Raw genomic sequence first — 27,680 nt, 5'->3', positions numbered from 1 at the left:
AGGAACTGTCTGAGTCTTTTTGCTGAAGTAGTTTACATATGTGCTGTTGCAGCAGGCGGAGTCTTCTGTCTGACAGATGTCACCTGACCCAGTCACAATCAGGTAGGGCGCCTCCGCTAGCGTCTACTAATGTTTAGACAGAAGGAAAAATAAAGTCTGCTTCTGCTCCAATGTTTCAGTGTACACATTAAACACACGACACATTCCACAATGTCTTTAATTACTCCCTCAGACAGATTAAATGTGAATTTCATTATTTCTGTTATCACTTTTAAATTAATAAAAGTAATAGTGGTCATTATGCAGATGATACTCAGCTTTCCTGCTCCTTGTAAAATTTGGAGTTCCTCAAATTGTCTGAACGGCTTAAGTGCCTAAAAGCAATTAAAATTTGGTTTAACTTTTTTGTTATTTCAACTGAACTTTGAGAAGCTAGAGGTCAGAACCGGCCACAGATTGACATTTGACTGAGCCGTTGAGCCACACGTAAGAATTTTAGTTTTTTTTTTTTTTTTTTTGGCTAACCAATGTCTCTTGAAAGTCTGATTTCATCATTTGAGAAGTATTTTCAAGCTAAAAAGATGGGTGTCAAAATAGGAACTGGAAACGGTTATTCATGCTTTTATTTCCTCTCATCTAGACCAATGTAAAGCCCTTTTTGCACGCATCAACAGAAAAAGCCATTGATTTTGCCAACAATTGGTACAACGGTCTGCAGCAAGATTATTAAACTGAACAAAAAAGAAATCCCCTTACTCTGGTTTGAATTTCTTTGTGCTGGTTGTCTGTTAACTTTAGAACAATAACATTAACTTTCAGGGCCCTGGATGGTCAAACTCCTTCCTGTAATACTGAACTGATAAAGCCAGACACTTCAACTCTTGCCTAGCCTAATTTATTTGTATATCACATTTCAGTACAAGGACAACGCAAAGCGCTTTACATGATTGAAACATAAGAAAATACAAACAGAATAAAAGCAAGTAGAAAAACAATTTGAATAAAATGTAGGTAAATTAAGACAAAATAAAACATAGGAAAATGGAAACTAAAAGCAAATATTAATGATTTTAAAAACAGTTGGACTACAAAGTTAAACAAATGATGTTTAAGTAAAACAGTTTAACTAGAACAGTCAAAGTCAATCCTAAACAGATGTGTTTTTAATCTTGATTTAAAAGAACTCAGGCTTTCAGCAATTTTACAGTCTTCTGGAAGTTTATTACAGATAAGTGGAGCATAGGAACTAAATGCTGCTTCTCCTCATTTGGTCCTGTGTCCACACAGTGACACATTTTTCCAACTTTCTGTAGTTTTGGCTAGGAGAGAAAAAGTTAAAGGCAGAAAAATCCAAGCAAGCATAAGTCAACCAGGTAACAGTACAAATGACAACAGAAAAGTAATCGTCACAGTCCAGACCGCAACCTATTTAGATACTGTGCAGGAACCTTAAGAGTGGTTTGTTTGAATTAATTAACACCAACCTGAATGAACTGAAACAATATTGTATAAAAGAGTGGGAGAAATTTCACTCAGTCACAGATAAGATACCTACTTCAAGTGAAGGTTATTCTACCAATGGTTGAATCACTGGCTGTACATTGGTTTCCACACACAGCTTTGTCATTTTGTTTTTGTTTTTCATAAACAATGACATTGTGGAATCTCTTCTGTATTTTTATGACGTAGGAATAAACTGGTAAAGACCAAATCCTTTTGTAACAAACGAGGGTGCGCTTTCTTTTACCGACAATGTGAAAACCGCTGTTGCATTTTGAATGACGTCTTCAACATATTTCTAATTTTAAAGCTCTTCGGCGAAATGCAGATGATTTGTTTTTGTTTTTCTTCTGGTGTTCTTTCACATGTTTTATCTTGATTTTTTTGCATACTTAATCATCTGGACAGTACTTTACAAAAAAAACAATATTACACATTTGTATTATAGACAGAGGCAAGGTGTAACAATGTCACATATCTGTGGGCAAATAGTAAAGTTGGTGCCCTATTTGGACTATTTTTTAAACCTCTAGTACATTATTATTGGAATATTATTCTGAAGTCACTATAGCCTCACGCCACTCGGACATGTGAGCACTGGAGATTTGAGAGCGGCTGCTCCACAGTACCTGCTGATTAGTTGCCTCAAGTCCTAACTTCTTAGATAGGCCTATAGTTAAAGTGAAAAACCCAGCGCGGTATTATCGTTACTTCCTATTCTGGACGACATGCAAATAGACACAATCTGAGCAATCTGTAATCCTGATCATATGTTTGCACAGACTGTGGGCAACACAGTACATAATGTAGGCAGGAAAAGCTGTTTTGTATCGTTAAAAAGTAAAAACAAGAATGCTGAAGAATGCATAAGTTCAAGCATGTTTTTTTTTCTAGAAAAAAGGAGGTCAGATTAGATTTTATATAAGATAAGGATGCAGTTGCATTTATCTAAAATAAGCTATATTAAACTTCCTTTTTGATCTTGGACCGGCTGCATAATATGTTCCTGTTATGGTCTCTGTCACAAGCTGAAATCAACTTTTGAATCGTTCTCATCATTTATCAAATTTTAAAGTATTGTCAAAATGTGGTGTAATTTGTTCAAAATGTTCAAATGCTTTTAGAATCTGGTGAGAATGCGATGTGCTATGTTTTGAAGTGTTTAAAGTATGTTAAACACACTACTTGTTCCTCTCTTCTTATGGAAATTACATCCTATCATAAAAATAATGTGTTTGAGCAAGAATATTCAGCTTGAGTTCAGTTTGATTCAGTTCATTTGTATAGCAACATTTCACAACAAGCGTTGTCTAAAAGGACTTTACAACAAAAGTCAATTAAATCCAATCATACAGACAGATTTCAAATGAATAACATACATTCCAGTTTGATCCTGATTATGAAACAATTCACTCAAGTTCAGTTTATTATTCAAATTAGTAAAAACATTTCTATCAAAGGAAACCTAACCAAATTCACAGAGTCTCTAGCTTGCAGCGATACCTCACACTGAGCATGCATGGAGCGACAGTGGAGAGGAAAACTCCCCTTTAACAGGAAGAAGCCTCCAGCAGAACCAGGCTCAGTGTGAACTGCCATCTGCCACGACCGGCTGGGGGCTTGAGAAGACAGAGCAGAGACACAAAGAAAACGAGGAGACACTGCTCCATGGGTACCTGCTATGTTACAGTGGGTTAATGACAGTAGTAGCTTCTTTAGTGGTGTCATCTAGGAGAGAAACTACCTTAAGGCAGACTTAAGGTGGACGGAGAAGGAAGGAAGGCATCAGAGCAGTAGCTCTCCTGAGCCGTACCTGACCTGATCTATAGGCTCAATCCAAATACCCTTATAGAGCAAGGACTCTTTAGCCAAAGCAGGAGTGCGTCCGCGGTTGCCATGGTAAGTGTTGTCCGAATAGTGCAGTCAGTCAGGAAGGAGGTAGGAAAAGGAGCCTGTGTGCTTCCTCACCTGGCTAGTTTTGCCTAGAAGCCCTTTAAGTATCCCATAATTCTTTGTCTGACATGATGTATCAGCACAGCTCCCTCACGGAAATCAAGGCCAGTAGGTATCGCACTTAACTTTCAGAAGGCCGTAGGCTCAGTTGGACTTGCATCATTCATGAGCGTTTCTATCACGTAATGATGTCGGAGTTAAAGGCTCTCCCAATTTGGCACAGCAGTCCAAAGCGCCTTTCGTCCCTGCAACAGTATGCCTACTGCTGACCCCATGAAAGGTCAAGGAACAGGAGCTAGGAGTAGGAGTTAGAAGCTATTATTAAGGGTATTTGGATGGAGCCCTAGTTTTCCATTGTTTCCCGGTTCCATCCGTTAATGTCCCTTGTCCTTTTCCTCAGCTCCAGAGTAATCAGGTCTCTGATGTATCGTGGAGCTTGATTGTTAAGGGGTTTACATGCGGGAAGGATAATTTTAAATTCTATTCTTGATTTAGCAGGAAGCCAGTGAAGAAATGTTAAATGCGGTGCAATATAATTGCATACACTGCTAAAAACATGAATGGTGGGAGGTAGTAAACATTAGCCAAAACAGTAAATAAAAATCTTTTCAAAAAGGTGACAGAGAAATCTGCAAACACCAAAAGCTAAGAAATATTATTAGACTTGGAATTGAATAGCTTTACCTAGCTTGCAGCATCGTTAATGCTCACGTCTTGCTAACAAATGGTTTGCTGCAAACTGGGCTTCTGGAACCTGAAGTAGTGATAACCAATGAATGACACGTCTCAGCTGTAGTCGTCAGGGAAAAGGGTTATATGTCACCTCGTTAGAATAAATTTGGGGTATTAATTTCACGCTAATGTTTTTGATTCTTTGTAACCTGGGTCTGTGGGAGCTCCACTATCTGCCAGCGGTGGTGCAATCTCTTCCAGGTGTGGTGAGCTGCCTGGCCTCTAAGTATCTATCACATTTAAGATACATAGAAAGCCAATGTAAAATCCTGACAACAAATTGCTTTTCATTTGGTGCTCTGTGCTTCGTGGGCCTGCTGCTTTCCTGGGTCTTGGGGTCGTTTCTGCTCGCCTCTGATCCCTGGAGGGTGGATGGCGGTGGCCGTCTGCACCTTTCGCTGAGCACAGTTCATGTAAGGCCTACACCACCTATTTTGCATGTTTAAACGTACACTTATGCACTCATAAAATACACTAACTGCATTGGCCTGTAGTTTTCACCAAAAGTACCAACATTTCCACATCCTTTCTTGCCTTTTCACACCTGCTAGTTTGGTTTGTTTGCAGGTGTTCGTGGTTGCTGGTCCCCGGTTTGTGGCCATAAGAGGATGTTTACTAGCAGCTTTTCTAATTTTATTTCTCTTTGTGTCACCGTCCTTTCTCTGTCTCTGTTACACTGTCTTTCCTCTTCCTCTGTCATGTTTCGCATCAGTTTAAACATAATACCCTAAAACCTTAATACCTAAATAAAATAAGCCATCAAGGGTTTGGCGTCAAGAGGGGCTTTATAGGTGTAAAGCCTCCCTTGGTAAAGCAAATACTGTATGTTTGGCATAACCACTGCAGCCAGAGCACTGCCCTGCTTGTCGTGAAGCCGGACATGACAAAGGGGAAATTGTAACAATGTACTCGAACAAGTTCATTTTAATTTAACAAACTCATTCAAGTGCATTTTAGTTCCTAAACGTGCCTGATTTCTACACAGAAATCAGAATCTATTGATTAAAGTTTGCCCCTCCAAAAAAAAAAAAAATGTTGGTTACACTAACTCAATTGATTCAGTTCTAACAGCTGGTGTTAGCGGTGTAATTAAAATAAATCAGACTTAATCACACAGACCTGGGGGGAAAAAAGCCATGATAAGACAAGATAAGCTTTATTGATATCACATTGGAGAAATTCACTTGTCCCATCGGCTCAATAGTCAAAAGTCAGAAGAAGGTGCCAAAGTAGGTAAGTAGAATCAGTTAGATACAGTTATACAGCTATATACAATTCTATACACTTCTATGTATACATAGGTTATTGCACATATGTTATTATACACTTTATACAGGATTATTGCACAGGCTTATTGCATGGGTTATAGCACCTGGTTCAAATAGCTTATTGCACATAAGTTATTACAGTTATTGTTGCATCTATGGTGCATGGTTGCAGTAATTACTATAATGGTTACAGGTATAAAGCAGCAAAGTATGATCAGGTAGCAGGTAGAATGATCAGGTATGATGATAATGCAAGATTAGAAAACATGTACTGCTAAAATAAAATGACAATTTTTTCATAAGCGGGGGTGTTATTGAACGTCACTGAGGTCAAAGAAATGCAACGTGGTTCTTCTGACTAAACCACACAAGCATAGCAACCCCTTGGCATCATTTCTAACTTCTGGTTTGCTCAATATTGACGCAGTTCTGTTGTTTTACCGGAAGATGTCGCTGCTCCCTTTCACACAGCAGGGAATAGGTTAGAGCGATCCACTTCCAGCGCTCAGACACCAGTGGAGCTCTCTTTTCCCCCTCTGAGTAGAATAGAAAGGGACCGGGCCAGACAGTGATAGAGGTGGGCAGAGGTGTGACAGAGTGGACCGACTCAGGCAGAGGCAGACAGCTAGTTGGGCCTTTGCCATTTTCTCTCTCACTCTCTCTCTCTCTCTCTCTCTCTCACTACTTTTCTATATTCACAAAGGAGGAAGAGACTATTGCACATTGTTTCGTGCGTAAACTGGATAGGCTGTTTTCTCCAAATTCAGCGGAGTCCAACACTTTCAGCCTGAGCTGTGTATCTGAGAGGTGGTGGTCTGGGTGGAGTTTTCTTTGCATTTGTAAGGTTATTTCTCTAAACATTCAGCACCGTGCCCTTCTTTTTTTTTCGTGCATACCTCTAGTTCTCCTGATCCCCTTAATTAATTTTTCTCTTAGTATTTGCCGCAGGTGCTGTAAAGTGATAACTGTGCCTTACTGTGTTTCAGCGCATCGGCCCCTGCGGCGCTCGGATTAGTCCTAACATGAGAAGGGTTTTGGAGACTTGGGTCGCCCTGCTGACAGTTTGCGCGCTGACAGGAGGCGCCTCCGCAGGATACGGGCTGAGCATGTTCGCCGCGCAGTCCTCCCCGCCGGACCCGTGCTACGACGAGAACGGGAACCCCCGGAGGTGCATCCCCGACTTCGTCAACTCCGCGTTCGGGAAAGACGTGCGCGTATCCAGCACCTGCGGCACCCCGGCGGCCCGCTACTGCGTGGTGACCGAGAAGGGAGAGGAGCGCACCCGGGACTGCCACACGTGCGACGCCGCGGACCCCAAGAAGTCCCATCCACCCGCCTACCTGACGGACCTCAACAACCCGCACAACCTGACCTGCTGGCAGTCCGAGAACTACGCGCAGTACCCGCAGAACGTCACCCTCACCCTGTCGCTTGGGAAAAAGTTCGAGGTCACCTACGTGAGCCTCCAGTTCTGCTCGCCCAGACCCGAATCCATGGCGATCTACAAGTCCATGGACTACGGCAAATCGTGGGTCCCGTTCCAGTTTTACTCCACGCAGTGCAAGAAGATGTACAACCGGCAGAACAAGGCGACGATCACCAAGCAGAACGAGCAGGAGGCGATCTGCACGGACTCCCACACCGACATGCACCCTCTAACCGGCGGCCTGATCGCCTTCAGCACCCTGGACGGCAGACCGTCGGCGCACGACTTCGACAACTCGCCGGTGCTGCAGGACTGGGTGACGGCCACGGACATCAAGGTGATCTTCAGCCGCCTGCACACCTTCGGCGACGAGAACGAGGACGACTCGGAGCTGGCGCGCGACTCCTACTTCTACGCCGTGTCGGACCTGCAGGTCGGAGGACGGTGCAAGTGCAACGGACACGCGTCCAAGTGCGTCAAAGACAGGGAGGGCAACCTGGTGTGCGAGTGCAAGCACAACACGGCGGGCCCGGAGTGCGACAGGTGCAAGCCGTTCCACTACGACCGGCCGTGGCAGCGCGCCACGGCCAGGGAGGCCAACGAGTGTGTCGGTAAGGGGAAATCTCTTTTTTATAACCTCAGAGCGGAAATATTCCGCTTTAATTCTGATCGGGTGACATTTAATCCAGACTGATATAAATGTATTTGCATTATAAAAATTAAACTGTTGCGCATAAGATATTTTGGTTGACTTGAATTAATAATTCTGTCAAGAAATTTTGTAAGTTTGCAGTTAAAAATAGTTGGTAGATTTCAGCGCTTTTGGAGAGAAAAAAAAACTTCCTTAATGAACAATTGTGTTTAAATTCCAACAAGGTTTTAAGCAAACTTTACTCCAATTAATTGATTTAATGTATTTTTATACTGATGTAAATATTAGGCGATATATGCGCACTTATATTTAACCAACTTAAAGTACAACTGTCCATAAACCATTGGATAACAGTATTTATTGGAAATTTCCTACAAAAAAAAAAAATCTGCTTTCTAAACACGCCTTTAAAATGTGCAAGCTGAGATCATATGTGACTGCTGCTTGCCTTTGTGCGCAAAAGTTTATTGGATGGAGAGGATTTCTCTGTCATAACCGAAATCTCTGCCGGGTCCTCAATGGTTGTAAAATCACGACAAGCATTTTCACTTTGCAACTTTATTAAGTCTTCTGGTTTGCCCTCCCGTGTTAAAAAAGAAAAACAACCTCAAAAGAAAAAACATTTTACTGTAGACAAATCTGAGCTGTGACTGAAGCAGGGGCGTTGCTAGACCCACAGCCACACAAGGGCACAACATCTGAATGCAAATAAAATCTAGAGCCACATTTCCTTTTTAGGCAGATTTTAACATTAGTAGTCAGACTTTGTTATCAGTGTTCTCGGACTACAACCTGTTTTCCAGCTGAGTTACCTCTTAAATCACTGTGTTTAAATGTCTTCCAGTCCTATATGACTTTATTTTTTGTATAAAACATTAGACAGATATCTTGTCTCACCCATCACTTTTGGGTTTGGGCACATAATCTATGCAACAATCAAATTTTTTGTGCCTTTTAAGTATATATATATATATATATATATATATATATATATATATATATATATATATATATATATATATATATATATATATATGACTGTGTTTGTTTGCAACTTTCATGGTCACAAACTCACCATGCAGACTTTATAATAATACCAACTCATATTTATTTATATCAACTAATTCTAAAGATTTAGGAGAGGATAAGTAGAGGGCTTTCCAGAGAAGACAAAAAAAAAAGAAAGTTGAACCGGAGAACTTGCTGTTATAAATGGTATTTAAGTAATAATTAAACAAAAGAAGCCTGTTTAAGTCTGACGACAATGCTTTGGTCACCTTTTTGGCTCATGGCTTCCTACATGGCTAGGTTTACAAACTAGTACTGCATAAAAATGTCTATCATTTTATTGACTTGTAAAGACTTGTGTTTTAAAAAGCTAACTGATGCAATTCTTGTAGTGGGCTGCACAGTTAAACAGTGTGTAACAATATAGCCACGCAGAAAGTATGTCCTGTTCAAATCCCAGCCTGAAGTTTTTCTGCATTGTGAATGTGGATTCTCTCTGCCAAAAACATGACTGTTAGGTTAATCCCTTAAGGGTGACTGTGTGTGTGCATTGCTGTGTCTTTGTGTTGCCCTGAGATGGACTGGCGACCGGTCCAAGAGTGTTACCCCGCCTCTCGCACAATGACCTCTGGAGATAGGCACCAACAACCTTGCAAAGACAAGCGATAAGAGACGATGGATGGAATTATTTTAATAGGCTGTGCAGAAACTCCATCACTGATGATAAGAAAGACGATTTTCTCAAAATGAATTTATATTCTATTCATCATAATCGAAGAACCATGTATACAAGGAATGAATAATGATTAAATGAGAAATGGGTGTTTGTGTTATAGAGCTCCATCAAAATATTTAATCCTCAACCTGTATATATTTTTACCAGAGAAAGCACACAGTCAACAATCAAGATAAATTGTTTGGCCGGAAGCGAAGGGCAGAACGTCTTTTCAGCAAAGCGTGCCCGTCCAAATGTGGGATTGTGCACAGACCGACATTTCCGTCTGCAGCGGCGGCTTTAATAAGACGGAAACGGTGCAGCTGCAGAGAGAGACTGCAGGGGCGGGATGTGTTTCCATAAGCAGGTGCTATTACAGATCGCAGGGCCGATTAGGGCGGTTTTATTGACATTTCTGGCACCTAGAGTATAAACTGCCACTTTAGAGGTGGTAAACTATTCACAGAGGGGAACAAAGCGTGAGGTAATTTGAATCCGAGTGTTATTTGCTGTGATGCCCGTTTCCAACAGAGCAGCAGGGGCTTATATCAACAGCTCAGGCCCCTCTGAGCCACGGCGAGGCGAATCAGGAGAAGCAACGAGCCCCGCCACTGCCATGGTTTGCTCAACCAAACGGAACAAGTGAACAAGTTGTTCCCTTTTGGCCTCCGACTTTCGCCCGCATGTCAGCACATTTTATGAAAACAAAAGCGTGTCACTTGTGGCATCCATCTCACTGTCAGTGGGAGGCCTCCCTTCCCCTCCCCTTCACCGTCTCAGCCTTTGTGCAAGTGGTGTCATCAGATAAAACTGAAGAGGAGCCAGCCTGAGAAAATAATAGGAAGGGTGGCCTGACACCAGAGCTGGCCCAAGGTTGCATGAGGCCCGGAGCAGAATTTTATTTGGGGACTCACTTACAGTCAAGACAATGGGTTAGCAGTGAATTTTCCCAAGGGGCAACAGCTTTGATTTCCATTGAGGGCCCAATCCTTGGCCGAGCTCAATTATTTTAAACATAATTGATAATAAACTTGAAATGCGACTTGTTTCTTAATTGTCTGGTTGTAACAGCAGTCCAAGCGAAACAATAAAATGCAGTGAGAAATTTTGCTATTTTGTCTCTGTAAGTACTATGTTTTTTAAAAATAAAAAAAATAAAAATATGCTGCACAATATTAGGAAATTAGATTGTGATCCCATTGCCTCAAACACTCTCTGTGACCTTCAGCATCATCTGTGCCAGGTGTGCATCCTGCTGTGCATTGAGACTCCATCTAACGGACTGAATGGTGTTGGAATACAAAGTGTGCATTCATGACAGTTGAAAAAAGCAAACACCAAATATGTTCCTACAAACCATTCTTTGCAATACTATATTTTGCATATTCATATTGGCATTGGGAAAAAATTGTAGTCTATGCAGAGTTAAAAATTCTGTATTAGTTACATTTTATTGTCATGAGCTGACATTAGTACATGTTGGGGTGCTAATATATTGACCCAAACAGAGGGCAGCAATCACCTTCATAGTAAAAGTTTATTTTTAAAAAGATAAAAGCAGGGTATTCTGTACTCCTAACATGCAGAATTCACAGTTATGCGTGTTTAACTTTTAGATTTTCCACTGAACAGTTAAGGACATCTACATGGCCAGATTATGGCCAGAGGACCAGAAAATCTGGTTGATGGCACCATAGACATTATTTAGGTAGACGCCCCACGGACTGGTGCTGCCTATTGGAGCTGATGTTTTAGTGCGACCGCCATCTTGGATGGGTCTATCGTACACCCCCAGTGCATTTATTTGTAGCGAGGAAGCTGTTTGCCCGACTAATATAAATCATAACTGCCTGAAGTTTTACCAGAGTTTCACACAGTTTGGTTTGTTACAAACGGCAGAGATGTGGTTATGATATAGGACGCTGTCACACATAAAAAACATGCTGAAATATGTTGTTTAGAAAAACCTGTGTCATAAATGTATGTTCTTTAACAGACATACATATGGCATATTAATGTATAATAAATACGTGATGTCATACTGAAATACTGTTTAATGCTTTTAAACAAAGAGACATGTGATATTACAAATCAACACATGCACAAATTTATACATTTTATATTTTAATAAAGAAACAAGTTGGATTGTTCATTTAAATTTGTTTAACTCTCACATGTACAAGCCTGTGCCTTATCTACACAAAAACAATAATTTCTTCATGTCTTTGCATGCTGTGCATGCACACATGTATACAGTGTTTTTTTAAGGCCTGGAAAAGTGTTCTTAAACATTTCCAGATCATTTCATTGTCTTACACTAACCTGCTTGCAAAGACGGCTGAAGCTTAAGACCATTGGAAATGAATTGTTTTGCACAACTTCTTGCATGTTTTGGTACTCTGTAACTTCCGGCTACTTAAATTGGCAACGTGATTAAGCCTTGTGAAATACAGTGCTAACAAATTAATAAACATAGAATTATTGTCCATCTGTTAGGTTTCTGCATTGTTCTCACCAAGTAAAAACTCCGCTTCAGAACCAATATCAGCCCAAACTGGTGATCTACCCCACATGATCTACTTTCAATAGTTATCGCCGATTATTGCAGCTTCAATCTGCAGGAAATATCGGCAAAGTTGCTCCCTCTGTGTTTTCTCCAGTTGCTCCCTCTGTGTTTTCTCCTGTCGGCTCCTATGCCAGCCTTGAGTAGGAGAGACCCATCCAATATGGCGGCGATGCAGGATGAGCACTAGCATTTAATGAGGCGTCTACGTATGTATTTTTTATGATTAGCACAGTGTAGACCATTACTCATCAGCCACCACAGCGTCACTAAGTTCTGTTTTCAATAGTCTGTGCTTTATTGCTTACACATTGTTGAATTAAGAATAATATTGTAAATTAGCCATCAATTAATTCTTAAATTAACAGCTTTGACAGAATGCTATCAGCCAGTTCACATTATTGATAAAATAAATAACAACCGGATAACAACATTTTAACTGAACCAACATCTAATCAGAATGCTTAGTTAGGATCTGTTCCTGAAATAAAATAGCCATTCCTGGCAGAATTGCTGACCGCTAAGCTTACAAATATCAAATAATTTCAATAACCAATATTTAATACCCTCCAAAACTCCTTTTTCTAGTGTAGATTTATTTGCAAACTGTTACATTGTGCACAAAAGATTGGCCTAGCACAGACACACACAGCAAAAAAACAACAAAAACAAAACAATGAAATACATTGATAGCATCAAATTATGACTATTACTTTCTAAATCTTAAATAAATAAAAAAAACTTTTCAAACTCACACATTTCCAATGTAGGCTCATTCTTGTTAAAGTTAACTAGAAATACAATACGTAAAGGTCTGATTTTTGTTTAATAAATCCAGCTCTCATTAAGTCCTCTTGCTAGCCTCTGAGACCCGAGGAGTCCCTTAGCTTGGGAGATTGGCTAGAGGTGGATTCTGTTTCTACAGACTGGCTCTGCTTTAATTACTGGTGTCCTTTTGTTGTAGACCATTGTGATGCTGGAGCAAGAGGAATAAAAAAATGTGTTTATGGGAGAGTTAGTTTCACTTGGTGGCAGGCATCAAGGAAGTAAGTCAAAGCCAGATTCCCATGACTTTACGTGCATGGTTGCCATTATTTTGTCAAAAAAGGCATTTATGCTGGCAGCACCAAGCATTGAATTCCTATCAGTTGGAGGCATGACTTGAACATTTGACTGTAAAGACAAAGGGTAGTGCAGGTCTTCCCACCCCTGAGGTGTCTGAATAACCATAATATAATTAGAAAGTAAAATGGGAGAGTTAGTTTGTTTTGGATAGGTTTTTGAAATGCCTAGAGAGGCAGCGGGCCGCAGAGGTTCTGGAGTGAAACATCTGCATGATGTTAACATTTAGAGCGTTTTAACGTCTAGAGAGAGGTGCAGCTGCACATGTTCCTGTGAAAGACTAGAAGAGTCAAAATCCAGTAAATTCATAATTAAATAAATATTTATATATGTCACAAATAAATGAATAAACTCAATACAAAATGTAAATCCATGACAATTAAGTTAGAAAATCTCCTGAAATGTTAATTCATTATGTGTAAATACATAATTATTGACACTCTATCTTTAGGCCCAATGGTGTTATGTTTCACTAAATAAAGGAATAAAATAATTACAAATCTAAATATATATCCAAATATATATTTATGCCTGAATATAACAATATAAATATTTTTAACAAGATTTTAGTATTACTTAACAGTCCTGAGCTGCAGGATAGCATGAACTTATTCTGTCAGCCAATGTTAGGGGGCGGGGCTAACTCTTTATAGTTAAAGGTGATTCGGCCTGGTGATTGGTGGAGTATAACAAATCAGATGTGAGTTTGAGGAGCCACAATTAATTAAATAAATCACTTTACAGTGCACTGCAGCACAGGAACACTGAAATTAAATGCAGATGAAATAAAAAAATCTTTTTAGCATATTAATTGCAATAAATATAATTTATTTATTTACTGCATTTGTTTCCAATTGTATTAATTATGAAATGTATTCATATTTATTTCATGATTTATAGATATGTTTATTTTTTGGCCCTTCTGGCCATCCACAGTTTTATCATCTCAATGCTTCAGGTTAATGTTAACTGTTATTATTCAGTTTTAACTGTTCAAAACCTTCTGCATTCTCCAAATTTGCACACCAGTGAGCACTTTAACACCACATTCACACTTTTGTATCCCCACATATGAATATTCATTACTGCATATTAAATCCTGGCAGGGATTCATAATTATTTTGAGGCGTGCATGTGGTTAGAAAAATCCCCACGGTGACAGGCCAGGCCCTCGTGTCCCTGGCAGCTGCTTCATATTCTCTTCATGCTCGCTGTAGCACTGACCTCTGAGAGAAACCCCCCAGACCCCCCATCCCCTGCATGACTGATGGGCTGTGAAGCAAACTGTGGGAAACCTCTGTCTGCCAAGTGGGTTTTGAGGCAAGATGAAAATGGTAGCCTCAGTCACTCACATGTGTAATTTTGCACTTGTTCAATTTTCAGTGTTGTTTTCACTGTCACCCCACCATGCCATGTTCTGTCTCACTATGGTTGCAACTCAGCTGGGTCTGTCTCGTTTCCCATGTACCCCACTGATTTTAGTTTCCAAGCACACTTTCCTTTCACCTTGACAGTGTCTCCTCTTTGGGGTCGGGTGGGTTTTTATGGGGCTTCAGGTGAATTTAAAACCTTAGGAGACCTGCAATGCCATCAAGATGCTGGCTAATGAAGCATAAAGATCTGTGCACAGGCCAAAGCCATAGAACGCAGTATTCTGGCATATATTAGGATATCTCCATTGCCTTTCCACCTGCAAGACCGCTGAAGTGGGATATGATTGTACCAGTTAGATGGTGGCTCTAAGATTGTGCAAATTTTTTTGTCTTTGAGTTATAATACTGTAGCTTTCATAATCAAAACACAGAGTGTAAAAAAAACATGACATTGAAATAATAAGTTTGCTGGAATGCTTTTTCAAAACACATCAGTTTGACAGTAATTTAATTCTAAACCAGTCGTTCCAGACATTTTTTCCTGTCCAGTGGTGGGAAAATGCAGGTCTGTCGAAGTACCAATGACAGCCAGTAGCGGTTTATGATACGGCAAATATGGCTCTCTGCCAAGGGCAGCACAAGCTTCGGGGTGGTGCGTGTACTCTGTGCAACGAGTGTTATTTATTTTCTTTTGTTAGTTTGCAAGTGACCCTGGCAGTTGTGCACAGTGCAGGCACAATAAGAAAATACATAGGGTTGTAGCTTGTGGGTGAAAAATGGCTAAAGGCAGCTCACAGCTTCTGATTTGTCGCCACATTAAAATCACTGCTTTCTACAAAGTCAGGACTGAGTTTAATCATAATAATCATAATAAAAAATCGCAAATACGTTTATTGATCATCCTTGAAATAGATAATTCTGAATTGAACTGAAATTAAATAAAACCCTTTAGGATTCAGTAAACCTCCATCCTGTGTGAAAACACACAAAACAGCGTGTCTTAAATGCCTTATTATCTATTAATAATTCCACAGTATTTTTCCCGCTTCTGAAAAGATTTTCTTTTCTCCTGTACATCGTTAGTTAAATTTTGCCTTTTTTTAGATTAATGAATCTTGTGTGTAAATTTGGTGTCTTCTGTCAACTTGTTTTCACTAATTACAATTTCCCCATTGTGGGACAATACAGGTAGTTTTATTTTATTCTACTTTAAGGATTTTCATGGTGAGCAGAACCACCTTAGATTGAGACGAGTTTGAAAAGCACTATGTGGACTGGTCAAACTTCGAAATATTTGTTATTGTTTACAGACACAGGTTGTGATTTGTAGAACCTTTGCTTCATTTGTGAAGACAAAAAAACAAATATTTTGATTCTTTTTATTTTTTTTTAACTTCTAAATGTTTCTGATAAGTTATATAATACAGATTGACAGTTTTCCCTTTTGTAGCTTGTGTAGGGTCTGGAATAAGCATGTTTGCCTAGGGTACTATTCGTGCAAGAACCGCCACTACCGACAGCACCAGTTATGGACAAATCTGAGTTATGAAAAGATTTTTAAAAAATCTATTAAAGATCTATAAATTTGTCACTAAATAAGCTCAGCTTTCATTTAGTTTTCATTTGTGAACTTGTCTATGTATACAGTCTGAGCTCTATGACCTTGAGAGATCAGCCACGGTGGTTTACGTACTTGTCCTGACCGCTGACACTCATGTGGTAACGGTACCACCCACCTCCTTTCCTCTTCTGCCAGGTTAGGCCATGCGAGACCTGCTCCCCATCTGGGTCTCATTTCAGGCTCCAAAAGCACCGGCTCATTTGACGGAAGAGAGGCATTTTTCTAAAGCATGATGTCATAAATGTTCTTGAAATAGAACCCATGTTTTGGTTCCTTCTCTCCTCTGCTGCCTCCTCCTGTGTCTTCTTCATTGTGTCGTCATCAGAGGCATCTATTTCCATTTTAGTTTTTTTTGGTTTAGAAAACAACATATTTGTGGGCTTTGATGTTTTTTTCACATGAATTGAGGAAGGAGTAGTCAGAGAATTTTTTTCTGGAGAGGCTTTGCGTTTATATGTTGTTAATTTGTTTAAAAAAATAATGTAAAATAGTCATAAAAAAGACTGACTTACAGTGTCTTCGAAAATGTAGAAAAATGTCAATTTATCCTTTTCACATTTTCCTTATAACCAAACACAAAATGTATTAGATTGTTTATGACAGATCACAAAAGTAGCAAAGTAGCACATAATTATGATCTGTAAATGATACATGGCTTTTATTTTATTTTATTTCATTTTTCCACAGCTCATTACTCCCCTAAATAAAATCTAGTTTAGCTAATTTTCTTTAAACGTCAAATAATTTGTATTCAGAGTCTAACTGTCTGTAATTTTGTTTCAGTACATATCCTGCTCTTCTGTGAAGGCCTCGGAGGTTATTAGAATACAGTAGTTAAAAAACAGGACAGTTGTAGAGAAGTTTAAAGCAGGGTTAACTTATTAAACAATATCAGAAGTATTTTACAGAGCTGTGTCCTGCAAAATGACGGGAAACACTCCTCCACATCTGAAAAGGGAAAGAGCATAACTGAGAGGGCGTGGCAAGATGAATTTAAATCAGAGAAGCAGGCAGTATGCCGTGGTAACTCTAGAGGTGCTGCTAAGATTCTCAGCTGGTGTGAGAGAATCTGTCGATAGGACAATTATTATTCATGCATCCCTTGACCTCACTGCAGCTTTTGATATCAACCACACCAGGCTCTTCTCCCGCCTTGAGTCCTCTCTTTAGATCACTGGCACCACACTCTCCTGGCTCAAATCATATCTCACAGACCGACAACAAGTAATTCACATCAACAACTGCACCTCCTCCACTGTTCCTCTGTCCCAAGGCGTCCCCCAGGGTTCGGTGCTTGGTCCTCTCCTCTTCATACTTTACCTGCTCCCTCTTGGCAACATCATTCGCCACCATGGTCTCCACTTCTGCTGTTATCCTGATGCTTTATACCTCCACCAACTCCATCATCCTCTCTGTCAAACTGTCTTGGCTGACAGCAACATTGCCCGTCTCCGTCCATCACTCTCCTTCTCTGCTGCTGAAACCCTTATCCACGCCTTCATCTCCTCCAGAATTGACTACTGCAGCAGCATCCTCTATGGAACGTCATCCAAAACTTTAAATATACTACAGTACATCCAAAACTGTGCTGCATATCTGCTAACCCACACCCGCACCCATGATCACATCACTCCTGTCCTCCACAAACTCCACTGGCTCCCGTTTCCTCAGCATATTGAGTTCAAAATCTTCCTCCTCGCACACAAAGCCCTCCATAACCAGGCCCCTTCCCACCTCACTGATCTGCTCCATCGTTACAAACCATCCCGCAGCCTCCGTTCATCTCATGCTAACCTCCTTACTCCACTAGTTAAAACCGAGTACCGAACCTGGGGCAACAGAAGCTTTTCTGTAGCTGCCCCCTCTCTTTGGAACTCCCTCCCCAGACATATGAGAGACTATACTGACTTGGACACCTTCAAATCTCTCATAAAAACACACCTTTTTTAACTTGCTTTTAAAGTTTAGCTCTGTGTAATTTGTTTTGTGTTTTAGTGTGTTTAGTGTATTAGTTCATAATGTTATGTGGATTTGATGTACTTTTTGTGGTATCTTTGAGTATTCAGAAAGGCACTTTTAAATAAAATATATTATTATTATTATTATTATTATTATTATTATTAATTATTACAACAGAAATCTGGACCTTATGAAAAAGTGGTCTGAAGAAAAGTTTTTTTGAAAGAAAACAATGACAAGTTTACAATTTATCACAAGCTAGATAGGGAACACATCACACCTGCTTTTCTTCTGCAGGGACAAGAAAGCTGGGTAGAGTTGATGGAGTGATAGCTGAAGCTAAATGCAGGAAAGTCCTGGAAGAAAACCTGTTATATCCTGCATTAGACCTAAGACTGGGGCACAGGACAACGAGCCTAAACATACAGGGTAAAATGGCCTAGTTAAAGCGCCATAATTATGTGTGTTATGTGACAGACTGCTGTTGTGTTTTATGGGCTTCTACAAACACTTTGTGATTTCATCTTTGAAAGTTCTGCACAAGTAATGTTGCTTTTTGGATTTTGTGGTTTTGATGTTAAAACTTATGAAAAAGTTCACAGCGTATGGACACATTTTGGTGGCGCTGTAGTTAAACAAGAAATCACAACAGGGTTTTAAAACTTGAAGGACTCTGGCAATATGTGAATGGACACAAATTATTAAACCAACTGAAAACAGGCGTATTACAGGTCAGGAAACACTTTCAATCTGTTTGAGTTCCAGCAGAATGTGAAGTGGAGCACTGTCATATTTAATTGTGTTGTTGATATAATTACTTGTCCCATTCATACTTAAAATAATTAACTTAAGGATAGTTAATTTTTTTTGCACATTTCAAACTTCATTGATTTTTTTTAAAAACATTTTTTTTTTACACATTTGGGACATTAATGCAGTTTTAAAAACATTTTATGTCACATTTAGAACATCTGGGCCTTTTTCAACACATTTAAAAGGTTCTCACCTCCCTTTATGGTTGCTTAAAAATAAAAAAGCTTTCAGATCTGTGCATTATTCAAAACACAACTCCACGACAATAGCAGGATTTTCTTTCTTTGCCAGAACGGACACTTAGGCAACATTTAATGTATTCGACTTTCAGTTTTTGAACCTTCAACTTAGTGGCTTCAAACTGTATAATAGCGAATAACACATTTCTCCCATTGTCAGTGTCCACCTGTTTAAATGCAATAATGTTTTTCATATAACTGCAGTGCTGAGTAATCTCAACTCCACAGAATTTACACAGATAACCAAATTCTGGACTTTCCATCAACATCGGATGCAAGAGAACTCTCCCTTTCATTGTGTCCTATATTCACTCAGGCATACACATTCATATTAATTACATATTAATAATTACATATCAGTACATATTAATTAATTAATTCATTCATGTTAATTTAAAGCGTCTGGATGTGATAAAAAGATTTAACTGTTGTTCTGTTGGTAGACAAGTGGAGACCTGTAATTGCAAACCACATAGCAGAGAACAGGCCCTTGAGACACTCTGCTTTTGAGTCAATCATGTTCCTACCAAAACCGTAATTTCTTGAAATAATCCATCAGGCAGAAACAGTTTTTCACGATGTATATGGATAAGAAACACATTAGTAATACATATTTTAATTATTTTTTTCATCAATATGAGGTTGTACTTAGCGTTGCGCAATCCCGTAACGGGGTGAGGCCATCTCGGCAGGCGTGACACATGTCAGTCCACGTTTTCCCCATCCTTAAGTGTTGTTGTTGTTCTATGGTGCTCTTCATTTAAAACGTTAGCTGCCCTCTATCCATCATCCCTGTCCGTGCTAAAGTAAAGCATCCCCACAGCATTATGCTTTCCTCGCCATGCTTCATTTTGGAGATTGCTGCGTGTTCCCTTAGACACACAAACGTTTGAGCTTTACTAATTACATTCCTTTGGAAGCCAAGCCAGAGCAAGCAATTGTATTTAATGGTTACGAGCTGAATATACACGTTGCACCTTTTAGATTTTTATTGCCAAAAATAAAACATGTATTAATTTTCCTTGTTTTTGACAGTGAAGTGCAACTTTTTGTTGTTCTGTCATATAAAATCCCAATAAAAACATTAGGAAATTAGCTTTTTTGAGCTGTTTTAGTTTCGCATTTTCCTTTAGGTTCTCTGACAGCGCAAAACACGCTCTACTGTAGCTACCTCACATTTCAGTACATCATACAGTACACATTCTGTCACTCCTGTCATCAGTTCAAGCAAAGCCTTCATAATTTTGACTGTGTCTGTGACACACGCTATTCACATGCTAACGCTTTAACAAAAGAGGACCTGCTGCAGTTTTGCAACCAACCTCCTTTAACTCCATCATGATAACAAACGGAGAACAATGCTCCCGAACCTGGCTCTCGTTCCGCTCCCTTCCAATGTTTCTTGCAACATAAGCCCGGGTGACTTTGGTAAGAGGTCTTTCTGTGTACAGTCAGTACATAAACAATGAAATGCATTTGGGGCATCTAAAAATGAGGGGGGGGGGGGGAAAATCCATGTTCTGCTACAGTCCAGTGTCCTCTGGGTAAACGCTGCATGTTTTGAGGATTTTGTTTTGTTGAGCTCATAATTCAAGACAGACGTGATGTTTGGAGCCAAAAAAGAAAAGAAAAAAAAAAGCTTTTTCTCTGGCTTTGTGGAGCAGGCTGAACATTACTGTTCAGCTAAGTGGTGGATGGCGGTTTTGAAGGATGTCAGTGTTATGAGACGAGGGTGTTCCCTTTGATTTATTGCTCTTATCTATTATGCAATATTTGTTGAATAACATGTTCATAATTTTGAAGCACATGGTTATATAAAAAATAACAACCATGTATACAAAAATATACATTTGTGATTTGATAAATCGTTAGTTTGTAAAACATTTGATAACTGAGTAAGTAAGTGTCAACCTGCTCCCGATACTTCTTTATCTCCTTAAACTGATTAAGATTTTCATTTCTAAACAATAATTCAGAGCAGGTATGACTGATCAGGCTTTAATGTTCAACTTACGCCTCATGCCAGAAAGCACCTACTATTTATTTATTTTTTAGGGTATTAGGGATTAAAAATAAAGATTTTAACTTCATTTAAAATAAATCGTTGTTTGGTGTAGAGTAACCCAATCAGGGCTGACCCAGTCTACAGTGTATGCATATTGTATTTGCAACTACAAATGATCAAAGGTTGACCAGATTCCTGGAAAAAAAACATTAATTGCTCTTTAATCCAGGCTCCACTGAACAGCAGTAGAATAAAAAATAATATATATATAAACTTTATTTAGGGAACATCTGAAAATAATTTCCTTTTTTTCCAACGTCATCCCCCTGGGTGGTGAGCTATATAACCAGTTTCAAAAAGCGGATATTGTAAATATCTTCCATGGGTGCAATATTTAGATTGGGTAATACAGTTTGTAAGAGGACGAATTCTTATGAAATAACCAATGACAGATTTAGCATGTTGAACAGAAAGAAAGAATTATTAAAACAGAAATCATTAGCTCATATTTACTACAATGTAGTGAAGGTGCCCTGAGGTATCGGTGCAAAAGCAATAAGCTGTTGCGGCTGTGAGAGTCTGAGCTCGTTCCAAGCTCATCACCAAATCCATTTAACTTTTTTTCATAAAGTGACATAAAATAGTACAGAAATTAAACCGAGAAAAGGTGTTTGGTGCAGCTGTGAAGTGTGAATTTGTTCTTCTGGATATCAGTGCCCAATGAAACAGAATAATCTTCATTTTTGATGGAAAACATTAACATCCTCAGTAAAAGAAAAAAATAAGCGTCATCTTAAATGTTTTAAGTAAAGGCAATTGTGGAAGGTTAAAGAGTCTAGAGTAGCGTATAGTGAGTATTATCACCGTCTCCATGGGGAGCATGGTCAATAATTTGCAGAGCCCTTTTCCCTGCTGTTACAGCTGCAAGTCTTTTGGGGTACATTTCTACCAGCATTACTTTTAAAGTGGGATGTGTTTATAATGTCTAGAGTGGTCCACACTTTGGCTGGGTCATTCTGATGCATAAATATACTTTAATCAAAACGTTGAATCTCTGGCTGAATGTTTGGGGTCATTGTTCTGCAGGAGGGTGAACCTACTCCCCAGAGGTCTCAGGCGGGTTTTGTTCCTGTACTGCCCTGTACTTGACTCCATACATCTGATCATTAACTCTGATCAGCATCTTAATCCCAGCTGAGGAAAGTATCCCCACATCACGATGCTGCCCTCACCGTGTGTTTTTGATAATCCGCAATGCCAATTTTGCACCATGCATGGTAGTTTTGTATATTCATGGAGGGGTTTTTAGATTTCTTTGCTGTACAAAAAGTCAATTATGTGCCTCTCCAGACTGATGTGCTATTGTGTGTTGATCCATTACATACAACATTGGTTAAATCCATTGAAGTTTGTGGTCATAACATAAAAAACGCACACTGTAATAAGAGATCATTTTAGACACAGGCCGATAGCCTTTGTTATGCAGACATGACAGATGCACACAAGGCTCATTTAGTCTCAAATTAGGTTTATTTTAAAATGTTTCAGCCTCAACTAAGAATGTAAAAACCTCTGCGGTGCAAGTGGTGGACAACTCAGAATTTGTTTGTTAGGCCATTTTATTTTGTTAGTTCACAGGAGGAACTGTTCACTCACATAGTAACGCATGTCAGCGTGAACCCTTTGTGTCCACCGTCTGTCTACATGAAGCTGAGTCGACTGGGGCCTCAGGGGGTGGCATCAGGACCACCTAGTGTGTGCACTTTCGGGCCTCTTTGAGCCACCGAGGCAGGGCAGGCTGGGAATGATTAATGGATCAGGGGAGTGACACGCTCCGCAGCTCAGCTTCAGACCCCCGGCTAGCTCCCCCGCTGCGCTGCCACCCGACACAGCCGGCTCAGTGACAACACCGCTTTCACGCCCACACACAACACGCCTCATCAGTGTCACTTACCCGACTCACCCGCCGTGCCACATTGTCGTCCCCCTCCCCGTAAAAAAGCTTTTACAATCTCACCATTGCGAGCAAAGCTAAGCTGCTTTGGCAGGAGCCATCTTTTCCTGCTGAGTTGTCGGCACCACCATCTTTTTTAAGCCCAGAAAACAAAGGCAACAACTAGGTTTGCTCATGTCGTAAATGAAGGGTGCTGAATTAGAGTGCCTTGCAAAACTATTCATGTCCCTTTATTATTTGTTTTGTCACGTTTTCTCATGTTACACACATAAACTGTGTTTTTACTGCAATCCAATGCAATAGATTGCAACACCAATCATCCCATAACGGCGTAGAGGAAGAAAAATTACCTGTGGTTTTCAAAATGTAATGCAAATAAGAATGTGAAAATTGTGGCACGCATTTGTGTTCAGCTCTGATACCCCTAAAGTATTGCCTTCTGAAATCACCTACAAAAAACAAAACAACGTATGCGTGTAATTTTATGTATGACCTTGCTATTTGCCTAAACCGACACGCAGGACAAAGTGAGAAGCAGCTGAGAGGCCCATACCAACTCTGGAGGAGCTGCAGAGATTCACTGCCCAAGTGAGAGACAACCATTTGTTGTGCACTTCACAAATATGGCCATTATGTGAGTGTGGCAAAGAAACTCATAAAAAACCATGTGTACAGTTTTCCACAAGCCATGTAGGGAATGCAGCAAACATGTGGTCTGTCCAAATGAGATAATTTATTTTCTTACCTGTAGATCACCCTGAACACACCATTGGCATCTTAAAATTTTTTGGCAGCATCAGACTGTGGGGATGGTTTTCTTTAGCAGGACAGGGAAGCTGGTCAGAGTTGATTGGAAGATGGATGGAGTTAAATTTAGGGTTCTGACTCGAAGAAAAGCTAGCCTCGTGAGACCATCCTGATCTCGCGAGCTTTCAAGGTTTCACTCGCAGATCAGTCTGGCTACTCTCCGTTAAAGAAAATTTGGAGCCGTTCACCAAACGAACGTCCAATCAGCGATGGCTTTGAGGCGAGTTGAGGTGTGACGCAACGAGAAGCGCGACAGTTCAGCCTAAAGAACATGGCGGCTTCAGCCGATGAAACTAGCGTTAGCGTGGCTATCGAGCAAGTTTTATCGGAATTACAGAGTATTTCTTTGCTGAGCTAACGAGTCTTTACCTGCAGCAGCAAGAGTAGCTTGGCTTGTGGTTGTGTTTTCGTCGTCGCTCGTAACAGAGCGAGGACGAATCTGATTGGTTCATTTGGCCCGTCTATCACCAACATAGGCCAATCAGCTAACCAGTATTTTCGCCCCTTCCCAAAATTACTTCAACGGAAGGTTTCCAGATGGATATGCGGAGCAAATCTATCTGGCGGAGTCAGGTAAAAGAAAAGCTGCTTGATGCCGCAAACGACTCAAGACTGAGGTTTACCTTCCAGCAAGATGACGACTAAACATAAACAATTTTTAAAGTCATGCCATTTTTCTTTTCTTGAAGATTTTTTTTAACCCTGTCCTTTCAACAACACATAAAGTCCAAGTCAATTCCAATTTAATATTGTGCACATAATGTGGCAATATGTAAAAAAAAAATTGTATTAAAACTACTTGCAATGGGTCTACAGAAGACTGTAGAGCTGTTCTTTAAGGAAAGTATTCCAACATTGTCTCACAAAAATTATGTAAATTAAATGTGACTGCTGTTTAATTTTCCAGCAAATATCCATAATCTCAGCGTCCACTTGCCAAATCTCGACTTTTATTGGAAGCAAATTTTCCAGAGCACTTTTACTCAAAGTAAAGACAATAAAAAAGTCAGCCTTAAGGAGGAAATGGAGTTGTTGGATCCAGTTTCATATTTATTTCTCCATATAACGTCTGCGTGGGTGTCTCCAACAGGATCTGTTTCCCCATAATGGATTTCTACATCCTCCTGTTCTCTGTCTCCATCGCTCACACACCCCAGTGTGCAATTCTTCTCGGAGCGAGAACGACAAACCACTTATTGGATTTGAGGGGATATCCAGCAGGATAGATGCAGCAGAGGGAAAACTCACTGGCTACCACATATTGCTCCCAAATTGACTATAAATATCCTAGGGTTCCACATCTGCTCGAAAGCGGGAAGAGTTGGGAATTCATCACCTTCCTCCCTTTCTCTGTGTGTTGGTGTGTGAGGCGGAGGCAGACGTCTCCATCTGACCGGGAGCGCAGAATCATCCTCACATGAGGGATCAGGACGTCATCCAGTCCGCCGTAACTCTCTCTGTCCTAGTCTCTGCATAGACAGTTTCCATCCTCCTCTCATCGCTCGTCCAGGTCACCACGGCTACCGTGGGGCAGCTAGCTCGTGGTTCCTTCCAAATCAGCGGAAAGCAATTTCCTTCCTCTTGGTGGTCGGCACAGATTTGAGACGTTCAGCAGACGCTTTTTCTACCTCGCGCACTCACAGGGAAAACCTGGGCACGGCGTGTGTTTTTAAACCCGGGCAACATCAAGCTGTCCACGGCACGCAGCCATCTGCATGTGTGTGTACGCGTGCTAGCCGAAGTGTGTTTACAGAGAGAAAGAAGGTCAATTTCACCGGAAAATGAGCCCGTGATAACATGTTGTATCTGCTTCCTTGTTAGCCCGCCAGGTAGGAAAAATAATGACCTCAGAGCACTGAGACCATATTAGTTTACGCTGAGAACAGCAACCAGCTCGGGCCCGGGGTACACCATATGAGATTTTATTTTTAAAACATTGTTCTGGACATCTGTGTAACCTAAACAATATATTTTTGTTCACTTTGTCTCGAGAGGCAAGAGTTTGGACCTGGGCATGAGACGACGTGCGAATGGAGCTCGTTCTGTTTGGAATTTGGGGATAATAAAAATAAAATTTGAAACTGTCGTGGCACCAACTGCTGTTAGTAAATCCGCACAAAACCAATGTTTAAATTTTATGCATTCCAATACTAAAGGAATATATTAAATAATAGGTATCGCCCAGCAGTAGGTGTGCTGCAGGTTTAATGCGAGACTCAGAAGTGCTCCCAAATCTACCGGTTGGAATTACGACTTTAGTTGACTGCACTTGTTTCAGAAAATCCAATTTCTGGGTCTGTTTGCTAAAATGCCAACTAATGCTAGTATGTTTTGATATGACATATTGATAACTTAGCTTGGAACATATTTCAGCGTGGTTTAAATCGATTGAGACTTTAAATCGGATAGGAATGATTCTTGTAGACACAACCAGTTTGAGCTATGCTGACATTTTACCGTTTACAACAGTGATTGGGAGGTAAATGTCTTTGAAATGTGAGCAAGTGTTGCCTTAAAAGTTTTCTGTGAGACTGGACTTTACTTTTGGCTTGTCTAAGAATTCAATTTATGCCTGGAAAAAAAAAAAAAAGAACTCTCACGCTGACTACTTAATCTCTGAATAATCTTTGACTATTTTTTTTACTATTTATTTTACTTATAACAACCTGGCCTTAATGTCCACATATTTCCTGTCTGCAGCTTTGAGTGCTTCAGGAAGAAACCAAGCCTTTTCCTCTTCAACTCGGTACCACATCCTGGAAGCCATCTAGCAGCCAGGGAAAACGTTGGGTGGATTACAGGAGTACTAATTAAAATGAAGCTTCCTTTGTTTTAATGCAGCAAAAAGTTAAACATTGACTATGGGATGCTGAAATAAGGCCCCCGTGTAGATTGTCTTCATAACTGACTTGATTACACACCGGTTATTCAATTAAAAACTCTTGCAATCCAATTTCTTCTGTGAAGACCCGAGGTAAAAGGTTAAAAGTGTTGTTGCAGTTCAAAGCACAGGGGAGAAATGATTTTTAAGCCGGGAATGTAGACAGTTACAAATTGGCCTTCGGAGAAACAGGGAGAAAACCACAATAAACATGCCGCAACTAAGACGGAGTGTCACCCCAGCCTCATGATTTACAGCCTGGTGGCTTCCTGCCTCACTCTCCCTCGCTCCCTTTGCAGGGGAGAACACCGGGGAGCTGCCGCGTGCCAGAGTGTTAAAACAACCTCCTTTCTCTGCCGAGGGGGGTCTGGACTTCAGCCCAACACTGAGGTGCTGTCTCGACCTGGAAATGTTCAGAAACTTGGGACGGGTTTAGTTTGGGGAATGATGCCCACTGAGACCCCATGATTCCGCTGGGCTGCATTCCTGCAATGTCAGGTGTGAACACAAGCAAAAGCGGACCCGCAACAAAATAACAGCAAATATAAAAAAAAGCAAAAAGATGAGTCAGCATTTGGTCCATCCATTTGTTGCTTAATTCTGTTTAGTAAGAAGCTCAGTAGACCCTGGATAGTTGACAGTGGTACTCAAAACGAATGGCCATTCATGCACAGAGGCACAGAGTTATGAGGACAATGTTCAAACCACAGTGACAAAGGCCACAGAAGTCATTCAAACTGGTGACTATGTAGAGGTTAGTCTACAGATCTAACCAATAAAAATCCTTGGTACAGCTCATCAATATCACATAATTATCATGTCACGATTCATCAAACTAAAACTAGATGGAAACGGATTGTCTTCATCAGCTCCAGTAACATGATAAAATCAATGTTTTTAATGTAAGGGTATATTTTGTAGACTCACAAAAAAGTTTAGATAAAATGGCAGAATGGGGGACAAAGAAGTGAAAAAACATCTAGCTTGCTTCAAAACACATTTTTTACTGATATAATCTGTACAGTAAAAGCTTCCTTGCAGCACGCTTAGGGAGGACCAGAATGTATTCAGTGTGCCTAAGTACTGCCA

At 40.2% G+C, this 27,680-nt stretch overlaps 1 protein-coding gene across 2 annotated transcripts in view; it reads left to right on the top strand.

Moving 5' to 3' along the window:
• Positions 1–6,000: 6,000 nt before the first annotated feature.
• ntn1b (netrin 1b) overlaps positions 6,001–27,680 on the top strand; it is a 176,364-nt gene continuing 154,684 nt past the window's right edge. For both annotated transcript variants that reach the window (XM_036148402.1, XM_012867862.3), the window contains exons 1-2: positions 6,001–6,292; positions 6,440–7,490. In XM_036148402.1, coding sequence (XP_036004295.1) covers positions 6,476–7,490 — 1,015 coding nt within the window. In that variant the 5' untranslated portion in view covers positions 6,001–6,292; positions 6,440–6,475. The remainder of the gene's footprint in view (positions 6,293–6,439; positions 7,491–27,680) is intronic.

Source organism: Fundulus heteroclitus, chromosome 16 (assembly GCF_011125445.2).
Source record: "Fundulus heteroclitus isolate FHET01 chromosome 16, MU-UCD_Fhet_4.1, whole genome shotgun sequence".
NCBI classification, from domain to species: domain Eukaryota; kingdom Metazoa; phylum Chordata; class Actinopteri; order Cyprinodontiformes; family Fundulidae; genus Fundulus; species Fundulus heteroclitus.
Note: the sequence above shows the minus strand (reverse complement) of the source record. Positions and strands in the feature narration are given on the sequence as shown.